The sequence below is a fragment of the Hemiscyllium ocellatum genome, chromosome 16, assembly GCF_020745735.1.
Source record: "Hemiscyllium ocellatum isolate sHemOce1 chromosome 16, sHemOce1.pat.X.cur, whole genome shotgun sequence".
Taxonomy (NCBI): Eukaryota; Metazoa; Chordata; class Chondrichthyes; order Orectolobiformes; family Hemiscylliidae; genus Hemiscyllium; species Hemiscyllium ocellatum.
In genome coordinates, this window is record NC_083416.1 from 10592510 (window position 1) to 10609554 (window position 17045).

General features: G+C 41.1%; 1 protein-coding gene across 4 annotated transcripts in view; it reads right to left on the minus strand.

The window, feature by feature from the left end:
• Positions 1-1897: 1897 nt before the first annotated feature.
• ublcp1 (ubiquitin-like domain containing CTD phosphatase 1) overlaps positions 1898-17045 on the minus strand; it is a 45085-nt gene continuing 29937 nt past the window's right edge. For all 4 annotated transcript variants that reach the window (XM_060836708.1, XM_060836707.1, XM_060836710.1 and 1 more), the window contains exons 8-11: positions 15783-15881; positions 12730-12846; positions 10114-10241; positions 1898-3885 (exon numbers count right to left, since the gene is read on the minus strand). In XM_060836708.1, the coding sequence (XP_060692691.1) occupies positions 3858-3885; positions 10114-10241; positions 12730-12846; positions 15783-15881 (372 nt within the window). In that variant the 3' untranslated portion in view covers positions 1898-3857. The remainder of the gene's footprint in view (positions 3886-10113; positions 10242-12729; positions 12847-15782; positions 15882-17045) is intronic.

Below are 17045 nucleotides of genomic sequence, written 5' to 3' on the forward strand. Positions count from 1 at the left end.
TGCGGTGGCTCAGAGGTTAGCACTGCTGCCTCATAGCACCAGGGTCTCAGGTTCAATTCCAGCTTTGGGTGACTGTCTGTGTGAAATTTGCATGTTCTTCCAGTGTCTGTGTGGGTTTCCTCCCACAGTCCAAAGATGTGCGGGTCAGGTGAGTTGGCCATGCTAAATTGCCCATTGCGTTAGGTGCATTAGTCGGAAGGAAATGGGTCAGGGTGAGTTACTCTTTGGAGGGTCACTCTTCAGAGGGTCGGGATGGGCTAGTTGGGCCGAAGGACCTGTTTCCACACTGTAGGGAATCTAATCTAATCAGAAACAAAGACAGAAGTTAATGGAAAAGCTCAGCCAGTCTGGCAGCATCTTTGAAGAGAAATTTGAGTTTACGTTTCAGGTTTGGTGACCCTTTCTCAGACTCTGACATAGAGTCATCTAGACTCGAAACATTAGCTTGCTCTCTCTCCATGGATGCTACCTGACTCACTGTGATTTCCAACATTCAGTAGGCTATAGCTAATTTGTAGGAGAGACTGAGGTCTGCAGATGCTGGAGATCAGCATTGAGAGTGTGTTGCTGCAGGTCAGGCAACATCTGAGGAGCAGGAAAGTCGACATGTCAGGCCAAAGCCCTTCATCACTATAGCTAATCTGTACCTCAACCTGCCTTGGCATCATATCACTTGATACACTCACCAAATAATCTTTCAATCTCAGTCCTGGAAGGTCTAAACGTTCAACAGTACTGTAGCCTTCCAAGGTTCAGACTGCAACATGCTTTGTGAGAAAAAACTGCTTGCTTAAGTGTATGTTAAGCATTTAAAGAACTATCAAAACAAGTCTTCAGATTGTGAAGCCTATACATGTTAGAAAAACAAACATGTACATATACATACAATCTGTGTCACACTCCCCGCCCCACCCACCCACAGCATCCAAATACATTACACTCTGGCAGAAATCCTACATTAAATTCTCAAAGTGGTACATTACTGACAAGATTAACCGTTATTGTGTTGATGATGATGATGATGATGATGGTGGTGGTGGTGGTGATCATCTTGAATCTCTTCTTGTGGTTTGACACCCCACAACTGAACAAAATACAACTATTTTTGAGGTGGCACGGGAAGGGAATTAAGGATTCCACTTTGCTTAGGTTAGACAGAATAAGTTTCAGTCCCCCCAGTTTTCACAATGATCCAAAAGGTCATGCTCACCTTCACTAACGCAATTCTTCATTTACTGGCTTTCCTAGACTTAATTCAAATTTCTCAACCAATCACAGTGAGGTTTGAACTCAAGTTCTCTGGACCATGAAACCAGTCCATAACTTCTACACAGTCATGTTCTTGCAAATTAAATAAGAAAGTCAAATGGTTAAGGCCTCAATGAACTGGATGACAACATTTTAATTTCAAATAAAGCAGTGCAGGTTGCCTGAGGATACACAGACAGACACATACCCACATAACCATTCTAAATGAGTCATTTTGACGTACTGGATAATCAGGTAAGAATTTTAGTAGATTTACTCCTCCATATTCTCAGCCACACAGAGCATAAACAGGAGATTTTTCATACACATGACCCACTCCTTTCCTTTTACACTGTGTATGGTGGTGAAACATGCCTAAAGCCCACAGTACATACGATCACAGTATTACTGAGCCTGGAGTTCCAGCCATCAGCTTTCAGGTTGAGTGAGCTGTTGCTGGAGTTTAAGATTATTTTCTGCACACATTACTCAACTATATCCATTTTGGTGAAAACCCCGTTCTACACTCTGAATAGATAGAAATTGTCGAGAGTGTCGTGTTGGGAAAGCACAGCAGGTCAGGCAGCATCCAAGGAGCAGGAGAATCGGCATTTCGGGCAAGAACCCTTCATCAAGATTGAAGCCCATCGAGTCGCCTGCTGCTCGGATGCTGCCTGACCTGCTGTCCTTTGCCAGCAACACACTCTCATCTCCGATCTCCAGCATCTGCAGTCCTCACTTTCTCCATAGATAGAAATTGTCCCTCAGCTTCAAATAATAAAGCAGTTAAAGAATCACTTTGGGCCAAAGAACGTCACCAGGTATTTTATTTAATATTTACACCTTTGATATTGCTCCACTGAGAATCACTTTTTTTTTAAATACAGAATTCAACCTGGAATGTCTGTTTTCATTATTTAAAAGAATGAAAATAAACACATCGCAGTAATGAATGAAAATTCACAACAGGAAGAAACCAACATAAGAATTCCAGGACATTTCTGGCCCTTTTCAGCCAGGCTGAACTGTAAACAGAATAGTTTGACCTTCATTCAACTCCAACAGGGGAACCCCTGCTGATCTCCAGCACACCTTTTGTTATTCACCAGTTCTTTGTTGCATAAGTAAAGGTGGTGTAAGAAAAAGCTTGGGCATAAAGCACTACTGCATTCAGTTGCGGGTGCTGCTTCGGCCGGGCTCTTTTACTCAGCAGAGTGACGGGAGAATGGTAACATGGAACTAAGACTTCAGAGCCCAGATCTCGATTTTAATCTTATTGGGTGCTTCCAATAGCTGCTGCATATGTTGGAATGTCTGGAAATAAGATGGTTTTCTTGCCTCGCACTCCCTTCAATACCATTGGACAAAGTCATTGTCTTGCCATATTCTTGCTACTGATTGCAGTAAAAAAATGATGGAAAACTTTGCAACAGCTAGCATGCTCACTATTGCATGCTTTTGGTTTTGTTTTACCTTTAGCTGCAAGAAACCACTTAGGAATAGAATATAAAGTTGCACCTCCCTGTAGAGCAAAACTTTTGCCATCCTTGCACTATGTAAACAGGCATTTTCACCAGGGCCCATGGCTGCCCTTTTGCTGTGCAGAGTAATCATCACTGGTGCCCCACCATGTAAGGTGGCTTGGTAGAAACCAAAAGCCAGGCTGATTTCTCACTGATGGATCTCAAACACATACAGCAAAAAAATTCAGAAAATGCAACACTCTCCTGGTCAGCAGTTTGCTTGGAATAACATCAGCAGCATCTGAAGGAAGCGATGCTATCAAAGTAACAGTTTGAGGTGCAATGGTGCAGGAATCAATGAGCAGCAGGAATGAAACATGAGGAGATAAATTCTCCAGGGTGTAGACCATGAAATGGCACTATGGTCGGTAACACATGTCCAGCCAGTAAAGCAAGGGTCATTGGGACAGTCACTGCACTGAAATACCAAGCATATGTCCATACAGCTTAGCACTAGCTGAAAGTAGATTTGGACATAGGGTCTCTGAAGTGGGGCAAGGGCCAAAGTACATTTGTTACTGCTTATACATTGGAGTTCAATCCACCGACAGGCAAGCTTAAAACATTCCCCTCTGTTAAAACTTGGGTCAAACAGAAATTGTTCATGTAGGAATTCAAATGCTTTATCACATATATAATCCAAACTCAGCATACAAGGAGAGTCCGTTTGTCAAAAATAAGAACAACTTACTCTTGCATCAAATAACCTACAATTAACTTACTTCTGGTTTCAACCAACCATATGATAGAGCAAGAAAACTACACTTAGACAGGGGTATATGGCGATGCAGCAGGAACATTTTCCTATGAATGCAAACAGTGCGCCAGTATTTTGCTGAAACACATTGTTCTTTGTTCAATTCACTAGCCCTGAGTGCAGGACCAGCAGTGGGGATATCTGAAGTAGAAAGTAAGTTGCAGGTAGCACGTCAGTTGATAAGTCCCTTTGGCGTTGTGTTTTTTTCCTCGTTTTTGTTTTCGACTGTTGCAGTGCTCAGCACTTGTTCCGAGTTCAATCACAGTTAAAGTTTCTCACCTACTTCTGAAGAGTGCACAATCTAGGGCAGAAAGATCCACCTGGGGCTCTCACTGCCCTTGCTTCTTAGAGAGATATCTGCAGACGGAAGAGAAAGAATCAGCAATCAAAAAGTATAATCGCACAGTTGACTAGAGAGCAACACTGATAGCATCAATATGCTGCAAGTTAGAAGTGCAGGTCAGAGGCTAGGAATCCTGTGGAGAGTTACTGACCTCCTGTCTCCCCAAAGTCTGTCCACCAACCACAAGATGCAAAGACAGGAGTGTGATAGAATATTCTCCACTTATAGAGTCAGAGATGTACAGCATGGAAACAGATCCTTCGGTCCAATTCTTCCATGCCAACCAGATATCCCAACCCAATCTAGTCCCACCTGCCAGCACCCGGCCCATATCCCTCCAAACCCTTCCTATTCACATAACCATCCAAATGCCTTTTAAATGTTGCAATGTACCAGCCTCCACCACTTCCTCTGGCAGCTCATTCCATACATGTACCACCCTCTGAGTAAGAATGTTGCCCCTTGGATCTCTTTTATATCTTTCCCCTCTCACCCTAAACCTATGCCCTCTAGCTCTGAACTCCCCCATCCCAGGGAAGAGACTATGTCTATTTATCCTAACCATGCCCTTCATGATTTTATAAACCTCTATAAGGTCACCCCTCAGCCTCTGACACTCTAGGGCGAACAGCCCCAGCCTGTTCAGCCTCTCCCTGTAGCTCAAACCCTTCGACCCTGGCAACATCCTTGTAAACCTTTCTGAACCCTTTCAAATTTCACAATATCCTTCTAACAGGAAGGAGACCAGAATTGCACACGATATTCCAAAAATGGCTGCAACATGACCTCCCAACTGCTGTACACAATATTCTGACCAAAGGAAAGCATACCAAACGTCTTCTTCAGCATCCTATCTACCTGTGATTCTATTTTCAGGGAGCTATGAACCTGCACTCCAAAGTCTTTTTGTTCAGCAACATTCCCTAGGACCTTACCCTTAAGTTTTTAAGTCCTGCAAAGATTTGCTTTCCCAAAATGCAGCAACTGACTTTATCTAAATTAAACTCCATCTGCCATTTCTCAGCCCATTGGCCCATCTGATCAAGATCCTATTGTAATCAGAAGTAACCTTCTTCATTGTCCACTACACCTTCACTTTTGGTGTCATCTTGTCAACTTACTAACTATACCTCTTATGCTCACAGCCGAAATGACAAAAAATAGTGGACCCAGCACAGATCCTTGTGGCACTCCACCGGTCATAGGCCTCCAGTCTGAAAAACAACCCTCCACTACCACCCTCTGTCTTCTACCTTTGAGCCAGTTCTGTATCCAAATGGCTAGTTCTCCCTGTATTCTGAGAGATCTAACCTTGCTAACGGGTCTCCCAGGGGCAACTTTGTCGAATGTCCATATAGATCACAGTCACCGTTCTGCCCTCATCAATCCTCTTTGTTACTTCTTCAAAAAACTCAAAACAACTTTGTGAGACATGATTTGCCACTCACAAAGTCAAATTAACTATCCCTAATCAGTTCTTGCCTTTCCAAATAAGTGTACATCCTGTCCCTCAGGACTTCCCACTAACAACTTGCCCACCACCGATGTCAGGGTCACTGGTCTATAGTTCCCTGGCTTGTCCTTACCACCACATTAGCCAACCTCCAGTCTTCTGACACCTCACCTGTGACTATTCATGATAGAAATATCTCAGCAAGGGGCCCAGCAATCATATCCTTAGCTTCCCACAGAGTTCGAGGATACACCTGATCAGATCCTGGGGATTTATCCACCTTTGCATGTTTCAAGACATCCAGCACTCCCTCCTCTGTAATATGGACATTTTTCAAGATGTCATCATCTATTTCCCTACATCGTGTATCTTCCATGTCCTTTTCTACAATAAACACTGATGCAAAATAATCGTTTAGTATCTCCTCATCTCCGGCTGCTCCATACAAAGGCCACCTTGCTGATCTTTGAGAGACCCTATTCTCTCCCGAGTTACCCTTTGTCCTTAATGTATTTATAAAATCCCTTTGGATTCTCCTTAACTCTACTTGCCAAAGCTATCTCATGTCCCCTTTTTAGCCCTCCTGATTTCCCTCTTAAGTATACCCCTAACTGCCTTTATATTCTCCTAAGGATTCATTCGATCTATCCTGTTCATACCTGACATATGCTTCCTTCTTTTTCTGAAGCAAACCCTCAGTTTCTTTAGTCATCCAGCATTCCCTACACCTACCAACCTTTCCTTTCATACTAACAGGAATATCCTCTCTCTCTGGACTCTCATTATCTCGTTTCTGAAGGCTTCCCATTTTCTAGCCATCCCTTTACCTGCAAACATCTGCCCCCCCAATCAGCTTTTGAAAATTCTTGCCTAATACCATCAAAATTAGCCTTCCTCAAATTTAGAACTTCAACTTTTAGATCTGGTCTATCCTTTTTCATCACTATTCTAAAATTACCAGAATTATGGTCGCTGGCTCCAAAATGCTCCCCAAAAGTGCCCTGCCTTATTTCTCAAGAGTAGGTTAAGTTTTGCACCTTTTCTAGTAGGTACATCCACATACTGAATCAGAAAATTGTCTTGTACGCACTTAATAAATTCCTCTCCATCTAAACCCTCAACACTACGGCAGTCCCAGTCTATGTTTGGAAAGTTAAAATCCCCTACCATAACCACTCTATTACTCTGACAGATAACAGAGATCTCCTAACAAATTTGTTGCTCAATTTTCTGCTATGAGGGGGCCTTTAATAATCCCAATAAGGTGATCATCCCTTTCTTATTTCTCAGTTCAACCCAAATAACTTCCCTGGATGTATTTCTGGGAAAATCTTGCCCAGGTACAGCTGTAATACTGTCCCTTATCAAAAATGCCACTCCCCCTCTCCTCTTGCCTCCCTTTCTGACCTTCCTGCAGCATTTGTATCCTGGAACATTAAGGTGCCCATCCTGTCTATCGCTGAGCCATGTTTCTGTTATTGTTGCGATATCCCAGTCCCATATTCCTAACCATGCCCCGAATTCATCTGCCTTCCCTGTAAGACCCCTTGCATTGAAGTAAATGCAGTTTAATTTATTAGCCCACCTTGTTCTATGCTTTGTCCCTGCTGGCCCTGACTCACTTCTTTCATCATCTGTACCAGTCTCTGATTGAACTCTTTTCTCACTACCTCCCTGCCAGTATATTAGTCCCCTTCCAATTCAGATGCAATCCATCCTTCTTGTCCAGGTCACCTCTACCCCAGAAGAGATTTCAATAATACAAAAATATGAATCAGTCCTCCCTGCACCACCTCCTCAGCCATGCATCCATCTGCTCTATCCTCTGATTCCTACCCTCACTAGCTCGCAGCACCATGAGTAATCTAGATATTACTACTCTTAAGGATCTCCTTTTTAAATTCCTACCTAACTCTTTATATTCTCCCTTCAGAATCTCATCCTATGTCTTTGGTTCCATTGTGTACAGTTGCCTGAACGAGTGCAGTTCCAACAACATGCAAGAAGCTCATCATTCAGAACAAAGCAGCACACTTGATTGGTACAAAGTACACCACATTCAACACTCTCTCCCTTCACCACTGACAAACAGTGGCAGCAGTATGCATCATCTACAGGATTAGCAGCAGCTCACCAAGGCTCTTCCCAAATGAACTTCCAAACTGTAACCTCTAACACCTAGAAAATTGAGGGAAACACGGGAACACACACAATATATTTCTCTTCAAGCTATACATTATCCTGACTTGGGACTATGTTGCCAATGTTTCATTTTGGAAGCCCCTTCTTCTTGATTCTGGAAGTCCCTTCCTAACACTGTGCTTCGACACCAATAGACAACAGCTTCATACCATCACCTTCTCTATCGTAATTAAGGACGGGTAATAAATGCTGACCAAGCTCGAGACACTAAAATCCATGAACAACTTTTTTTTTAAATTAGCAATCTGCAGAACTAATCTAGAATACCATGACTATAAAAGCGCAGCTTCAGGATATATTCCAATGTACATCATACATACATGCAGTACTTGGAGGTGGAGAGGGGTAATGTGTCTACAGTTAGCATGTAGAGATACATACTGCAGACATCATAACCCTCACAATCTGTGCTCAATCAGGACAGGAAGTGGAGGTGATTTCCTAACGCCTATACCACATAAGCTGGGAAACACAATTAAAACTGGTTTTACTTTTAGCTGAAGTCTTACAATTGAAAATGCAACAGTCACTCAGCACAAATGAAGTCTCATTTCCTGGAGCAGGAAAATAACAATGATTTACATATTTGTAAGGCTGAGTTTACCACAGTAGCAAGTTGCTGCACTATACCAATTGATCAATAATTTAGAACCAAGTAGAATAAGCCTCACTTGTAATGTTAATAATTGTATAAGTTGCAGTAATATTTCTGAATTTCAATATAAAATTAATGCTGTTGTGGTTCTGTTCACCGAGCTGGAAGTTTTTGCTGCAAACGTTTCGTTCCCTGGCTAGGGAACATCATCGGTGCTATTGGAGCCTCCTGTGAAGCGCTGCTTTGATGTTTCCTCCAGTATTTATAGTGGTTTGTTCTTGCCGCTTCCGGGTGTCAGTTTCAGCTGTAGTAGTTTGTATGTGGGGTCCAGGTCGATGTATCTGTTGATGGATGTTCTTGCCGTTTCCGGGTGTCAGTTTCAGCTGTAGTGGTTTGTATATGGGGTCCAGGTCTATGTGTCTGTTAATGGAGTTTGTGGATGAATGCCATGCCTCTAGGAATTCCCTGGCTGTTCTCTGTCTGGCTTGTCCTATGATGGTAGCGTTTTCCCAGTCAAATTCATGTTCCTGGTTGTCTGAGTGTATGGCTACTAGGGATAGCTGGTTGTGTCGTTTTGTGGCTAGCTGATGTTCATGGATGCGGATTGTTAGCTGTCTTCCTGTTTGTCCTATATAGTGTTTTGTGCAGTCCTTGCATGGTATTTTGTAAACTACGTTAGTTTGGCTCGTGCTGGCTATTGGGTCCTTTGTTCTAGTGAGTTGTTGTCTGAGTGCGGAAGTTGGCTTGTGTGCTGTTATGAGTCCTAAGGGTCGCAGTAGTCTGGGTCACAGACACATCGACCTGGACCCCACATACAAACTACTACAGCTGAAACTGACACCCGGAAGCGGCAAGAACAAACCACTATAAATACCGGAAGAAACATCAAAGCAGCGCTTCACAGGAGGCTCCAATAGCACTGATGATGTTCCCTAGCCAGGGAACGAAACGTTTGCAGCAAAAACTTCCAGCTCGGCGAACAGAACCACAACAACGGACACCCGAGCTACAAATCTTCAACCAGACTTTAATTTTATTTAATGCACTGTCTCTTCCCTTATGATATGCAATGGTAGCAGATGAAGTATATATCAAATCCAATGCATTCAAAATCATTTCAAAGGGATATCAATCCTGAGGAATGATTTGAAAAACCCAATGCCAGTGTCAAGTACAAATGGACACTGAGGGCAATTCCCTCTGCTCTACCACCTCTGTGCCTCAGCCCTATTTATAAAAGGTATGTTCCTGCCAAATCTCATTCCACTATATGCAGTACCATGTAATAACACACATTCTCAGTCTCCCCTTGAGATTTCTAATAAGTGGAAATTAATAATCTATTTTGGACCACATCATGCTCCTGTGCACATTAGGACTGCGTTGCAGATGGCTCTAATGTTTAAATCTATCAGCCACACAAGATGCTGACCCCATTATTCTCAGTCAGATTTGTACTTAGGTCACAGAGGTGAAAAGAGCACCACATTATATAGTCAAACCATACTACACAGGAGGTGGCCATCATCCTGTACTCTGATCTCTCAATGGCCCTATATTTCACCTTCAGATAGAGATCAAGCTTTCAGGTAATGAATTCCAAATCTGAACCACTTACTGAGCAAATATACAGCACCAGTTACACTGAGAGACTCTGCACAGAGGAACAGTAACAGAAATCTCAAGAACGGTGTCTGAAAGCACTTTTGAAGATAGAGGTTTTGAGAATGTTTTTGAAAGATGAGACGTATGAACCCACATGGCAGGCTTGAAGGCAGAAGTTCAGTAGGTGGTCTGAAGGCAGAATTAACAATGAAATAAATAATAACCATCTTTCCACAGAACCATCTGGTAAAGTTGGAGGTCTATGCTTTGAGTACAAGTCTTCAAGCCAGGAAAACATCTGCACCTTTGATATTTTTTGCTGACAAATGAAATATGACCGTTGCTGGTTTACAGCATGCAACGTCAGAGGGAGCAGAGACACCTTACCTTTCCCAGTGCTTATGATTGAGGTCTGTGAAGTCATCTAGCTTGCCAATCTCCTTCAGGTACTGAGACAGTTTCAGCAGCTCCCGGTCTTTATCTCGGTTGAGATGAGCCTTCATGAAGGGTCTGATCTGGTAACAGAGGAATACGACACATGTTTCATTCACGTCTTTACATTCAGAGCCCATGTCATGGAATAAATCCCACATATTTATTGCCCTCTCAAAGTTCATGGCTAATGGGCACTGTCTACCAGAAGATCAAGTGCCAACCAGAATAAAGGACACAGGTTCAATTCATAGTTGATCACAATTGGAAGAGCAATTGGAATGTTACAAGTCCCTTGAACAAAAGGGTACTATTAATTATAATAAAATCTCTCCTACATTATACACACAGATGAGTGGAATTTGGATAACAGGTGGATGATACTCAGCGTTACCACTCTTTGTAATCAATTGTTGTCCAGGTTCATACACCAAGAACAAATTCTTTGACAAGATATCAGAAAACTGCAAACACCGCAAGATGCTGCACATACCACCTGCAGTAAACCAATATTAAACCAAAGCAGTCTAGCACCAAAAATGGACCAATCTTTTCTCAAAGTGTTTAGCATTCGGAGAGTTACTCTTCAAGAACAGTTATTTGATCAATAGAAAGTTCAATCTGCTTCATACTTCCTTATGGCTAGTACAGAACAAACTTTCAGCATTACAAATCAAAACTATCTTGGTGTCATCATGGGGATCTGCATAATGTTTTAAATGTAGGGGTTCAGAATAGTGCAAATAGGGACACAGAGGGATTGTATTTGGCAGGATGAGGACATTGATGTGTTTTGTTCTAAAAATAAAAGCAAATTTAAAAGGGTGAATTAATTTTTCTATTTTTTTTGTAAACGTACAGAGGAATGTGGGGAGGGCTTGGGGAGCAGACCCGACTCTGTGCTTAGCAGTGCTGCCTCACAGCATCAAAGACCTGGGTTTGACTCCAACTTTGGGCGACTGTGTGGAGTTTGCACATTCTCCCCGTGTCTGCAAGGGTTTCTTCCGGGTACTCCAGTTTTCTCCCACAGTCCAACGATGTGCAGGTTAGGTGGATTGGTCATGCTAAATTGGATTAGCCATGGGAAACGTAGAGTTATAGGGATTGTGTAGTGGGGTGAGTCTAGTTGGGATGCTCATCGGAAGGTTGGTGTGGACTCGAATGGCCTGCTTCCACACTGTCGGCATTCTTTGAAATATATGCTTCCTTTTCTGAAAAAACGTTGTTTTATCCCAATTGAAATCTTTTCGGCATTTATTTCTTTGCCAGCACAACAGGTAAACACATTCTAAAGAGAATTAAAATAATGTGAATGAAGGAGATCCGAAATAAACACAAAGTGCCGGAAAAGCTCAATAGGTCTGGAGAAAGAAGCAGGGTTAACACTTCAAGCCCGACATGACTCTTCTTTGAAATGCTCGAAGTTCCCAAGAAGAGTCATGTTCGATTTGGGATCTGAACTGTTTCTTTCTCCACTGAGGCAGTCAAACCTATTGACTAGTTCCGGTTCTTTATTTTTATTTCACATCCTAAAAAAGTACTTCAGGTTTTGGGGCAATTTTGACAATGTTTTAATGCTACAGTACAGACACTGACAAAACTAATATTTTTCTACCTGCACCACTGCAAATAAAATTGAAAGCCAGTGAAATGAGTGGCTGGGAGCAGTAATAGCTGTGGCTGATCCATTCTCTGTGGGGAAGCACCTGCCATTTCCACACAAGAGCTTACCTAGGACACAAACACAACCTGTGGGGGGAGAATGACACAGAAACTCAGGCTGCTCAAATGTGACAATTACTGGTCGAGTCTGGTTTGTTAAGTGGCAAGAATGCCGTGCTGAAGCAAGAAAACTCTTTTTAAAGTCCATTTGAGATAGGTTAAATAGACCAACATGACATTTCCTGTCCTATATAAAATTATCCAGTGATGAAGCAAAGATGCCACACACAAACTACAACCAATATGCCAAGGTTCACCAAAGATCCTTAGACAGCACTTCCAAACCCACGACCACTTCCATCTAGAAGGACAAGGGCAGCAGATACTTAGGAACACCACCACCTGCAAGTCCCCCTCCAAGCCACTCACCACCCCCACTTGGAAATATACTGCCGTTGCTTTATAGTCGCTGAATCAAATTCCAGAAATTCCCTCTCTACCGGCATTGTGGGTTAACTCACAGCAAATGGGATGCAGCGATTCAAAAAGGCAGCTCACCACCACCTTCTCAAGGGCAAACAGGGATGAGGCATCAATGCTGGCCAGCTAGCAACGCCCACGTTCCACAAATTAATATAGAAAAGTGAGTAATCTTTAAACTAACTGAATCTAATCATAACTGAATATTTGTCCATTATAAATTAAAACAGTTTAATAAAAGCTTTGATTGTTTTCAGCTCAAAAGGCATTGTACACTAACATACAAGTCGATTTAGGTTAACATTAATCCAATATAATAAGAATTACTATTAACTGTAACATTAATGGTGCCAACAGGAAACGTAAATTCTTAACAGATAGTACAATGAATCCCGAGCTTATATGGGAACATAAGAGAATAGCCCTTACCTTTAGCCCATTTTGTGGGTTCATCAGGAAGTTTCGACCAATGTCATCAAACATTATCGTATTTTTTCTAGTGTAGAACTCTGGAAATTTATCCCATATGACACCCAGCGGTTTAACCTGTGAAAAGAATCTTTGTGACACATCACCTAAAAAATGTTGGAACCATATCTGAATTTAGGTGCTTGGGAAGGAAAAAGAGGAAGAGAGCAATCTTAATTGATACTGCTGCTGTATTTGAATTCCTAACACCTGTAGAAAGTAGCTTCCAAATCTACTACACTCATTTGGGAAATCGGCCCAGTTTAAGAAAAGCCAAATAATGGAATGAGTCTGGTTCCATGTGGAGGTCTTTCCTACTGTGTGCAATCCCACAGCATAGAACTGCCATCAGTTCAGCACCAATTAGTCGTGACACACAGAGAAGCTGCAGGATAGTTGGTTCTCCAAGTATAAATAAGTATCACAACTGATGTAGAGTAGGTGCTAAAGCATTTTGTTGAGAGAAAAGAGTGACTTCATAGTTTACTTATCTCCACTATACTTCATTAAAAATAGTTACTAAAACAGTACAAAAGATCCTTACCCTGAGTTTATTTTAGGCTCTTAGGTCTTAAAAGACAAAACTTATAAGATAATAGATGATTGGTTTTAATTTTCCAAAAACAACCCTTGAGACGGCCATGGTCCTATTACTTTGGAAGGTAGCAAATGTACATTTTATTCAAAAATGTGAGGGAGATAGAAAGTAGGAAAGTGCAGGCCAGTTAGTTTAATTCCTATCTCAGGGAAAATGTTAGAAGCTGTTATTAAAGTTATAACAGGACACTTGGATAAACTCAAAGCAATCAGAGAGTCAATATGGTTCTATGAATGAGAAACCAATTACACACTGCACTTTGATTTCCAAATAGTATTTGATAAGGTGTCACATCACAAGCTATTGTGAAAATAAAAAGGGCAGCACACTGGAAGAAGACTGTCTAAAGGACAACCCATGGACAAAACCAATGTCATCTACAAAATTCCATGCAAGGACTGCCACAAACACTACATAGGACAAACAGGAAGAAAGTTAGCCACCAGGACACACGAACACCAGCTAGCCACAAAAAGACACGATCCTCTCTCCCTCGTAGCCCTACACATGGATGAAAAGAAACCACCATTTCGACTGGGACAACACATCTATCCTGGTTCAGGCTAAGCAAAGACATGCCAGAGAATTCCTAATGGCCTGACACTCCAACCACAACGCCATAAACAAACACATAGATCTAGATGCCATCTATCAACCCCTCAGAAAACGAACAAGAAATGACATCACCACAAACCCCAGGAACCCCATCCAGGAGAAAGATATAAATAGAAAGCAGGAGACAACAGCTTCGCTTCACTTGGAGGTCGCCACTGATGATGTTACCCAGCCAGGTAATGAAACGTCTGGATATCAAACCTACAGCTCAGCGAGCAAACCTACACCCTAAACCTCAACCTTCACAAATCTTGCAACTGTCTAAAGGAAGGTGGAGAATAGAGGAATACTGGTCTTTTACAAGTTGGCAAGATGTAGCAAGTGGTGTGCCACACGATCAGCGCAGTGCCTCAGATGCTGACAATTTATATAAATGACTTAGTTGAAGAGAAGTAAGGTGCCGTTGCCAAATTTGCTGACAACACAAAGGTAAGAAGTAGGTTGTGAAGTGGACACAAGGCGGCTGCAAAAAGATGTTGATAGGTTAACTGAGTGGTCAAAGATGGAGTATAATGTGGGAAAATGTGAAATTGTCAATTTTAGGAGGAGGAATTAAAAAATATTATCTAATGGCGAGAGCTTGCAGAGGAATTTGGGTACCTTTTTGGATGAATTGCGAAAGGTCAGTGTGCAGGTACAGCAAGTAATTAGGAAAGCTAATAGAATGTTAACATCTATCATAAGCATAATGAATACAAATGTAACATGGTGTTGCTTCAGTTTTACAGGGCACTGGTGAGACCGTACGTAGAGTACTGTGCAAAGTATTGTCACTTTAAGGAAGGAATTAAATGCATTGGAGGCTGTTCAGAGATTTAATAGACTAATGCTAATGGGTGGGTTATTATATGAAGGTTGGATAAGCTAGGCTTGTATCCACTTAGAAGGTTAAGAATCACTATGATTTATTCATATAAAATCCTAAGGAGTCTTGGCATGGTAGATGTGGTGAGGATATCTCCTCTTAGGGATTACTGTTTAAAAATCAGGTGTCACCCATTTAGAAGAAATTAAGCAAAAAAAATTCCCTCAGAGGGTCATAAATTGTTGGAACTCTGCCATAAATAGGCAGTGGAAACAGACTCCTTGAAGATTTTCAATGTAGAGATAGATCAATTCTTGTTAAGCAAGGAGTTGAAATATTATCAGGGTAGGCAAGAAGGTGAATTTAAAATCAGATCAGCCATGATTTTACCGAATGGGGGAACATACTTGAAGGGTTGAATCTCATACTTTTGCTGATTATTTATATGTTCATACGCACTGACTGGGATAACATGTGCTTACTCCAGAAAGCTGAGTGAAGAATAAGTACTACAGTCAATCCTTACATACTTACACAAAGTATTTGTTTACAAGAGATGCACATGACAAAGAAGCACCTCTTAGTGCAACAACCTTATATTCACACTGTCCCAATGGATAGGGGCACTACCAGAATCCCGTCAATTAAGTACAGTAAATTCCCACTAAATGGCCACTGCGGCATTTAATTAAATATCATTGATACACAATTAACACTGAATAGAGGTTAAATGCAGACTAAAGTAGGCACCTCATACCTGACCTAGCTGGGCATAATACTGATGAAGTGCCTGAAACAAAGAATCCATATTCTTGAGCACCAACATCCATTACCTCAACTGACAAAAATAATTCACAAAAAGGTTTTACAAAATTAAATGTTTAATTGAATGGAATACCAATCTGGTTTTGTAACTGACTGGTCTGATTGCTCATCAGTACATGCGCCAGGCTATAAAAGCTTTTATAAAAGCTTCAAAGCTATTTTCACACATACCTCCACCACCCCTCTCTTAGGTGTGTGCACTGTGATCATAGCTGCACTATCCAACATGAAGGTGATCTTATAGTTAGCATGTGTTGTAACCCCTAGTTCCTGAAAAACAAGAGAAAAGACAAAGTTCAACAAAGAAAATTAAAATAATGGAAAAATCGCACAAAATACAATGCAAAACTTCAAAGAAAACCTGAGTACCTCTGCACTACTCCTGGGATGGCTGCTAATTCCAAGGATATTGTAGTTAATTTCCTAGTTTACAGCAAGAAGATCTTCCATTCACATTGTTCCATTTATCAAAATAATTTACAAAGTGCTTCATAATTTGAGATTCTGGTGAGATACAGTGACTACAATACTAACCAACACAAATGTGTAATTTTCTGCATCATAGAAAATAAAAATTAATTCCAGTTCCTGTTAAAAAAACCAAATCAATTTTTTTTAAAAGTGCATTTCATAAAAACTAACAAAAGAATAACTTCTGTTTATTACTTCTTCTCACAGTAACAGGTTAATTACACATTTTTTTAAAAAAAGCCAAAAGATGGCAAAGAGAATTTCAACTTCTGTTTACTCTGACATTAGTGTCATGGCCCTTTGTTATTTGGCAAAAAAAAACACAACTTTTGTTCTTCATTGTTATATAATCCAATGACCCAAGTTTTGAAGCGGAATTTTCATTTTGGTCATTCTCAGGTACATGTTTATATATTGAGAATATGCTGCATTATATAGAATTTTAATTTGTACTTCATGTAGGACAATACTGCACTTTGTCCAACACGCTCAGGTATTCAACCAAAGTTCACAGTCATCATATACTTACATTCTACTTACCTGTCCAATCTGTCCAACTTCCAAACACTGCACCTCAAGATTTCATAGCACAGCCTCTATATTGCCCTGAATTATTAATTCAGGACTTGCATCATTGATCCTGTCATAAACTTGTCATACCCTCTTCATAGTGTGAGAACCCATCTCATCACTTGAGTTCAACTCCCATGCTGTGACCATCCAAGTTTAATGAATGTTTAAGCTCTCATAAACTTATTCAGCATTTACTGACAAAAGCAAATTATAATCAGAGTAACTGGTACTTTACAGACTGTCACAATAGTGGTACAATTTGAATGAACACTTTCAACTTCTACCATCTGATTTTAATACTCAAGACTGTCACGGACTAAAATGGAATTTTAGAAAGGACAAAGCATGGATCCAAAATGGCAGCAGTGATCACCTGAACACAAGTTCAGG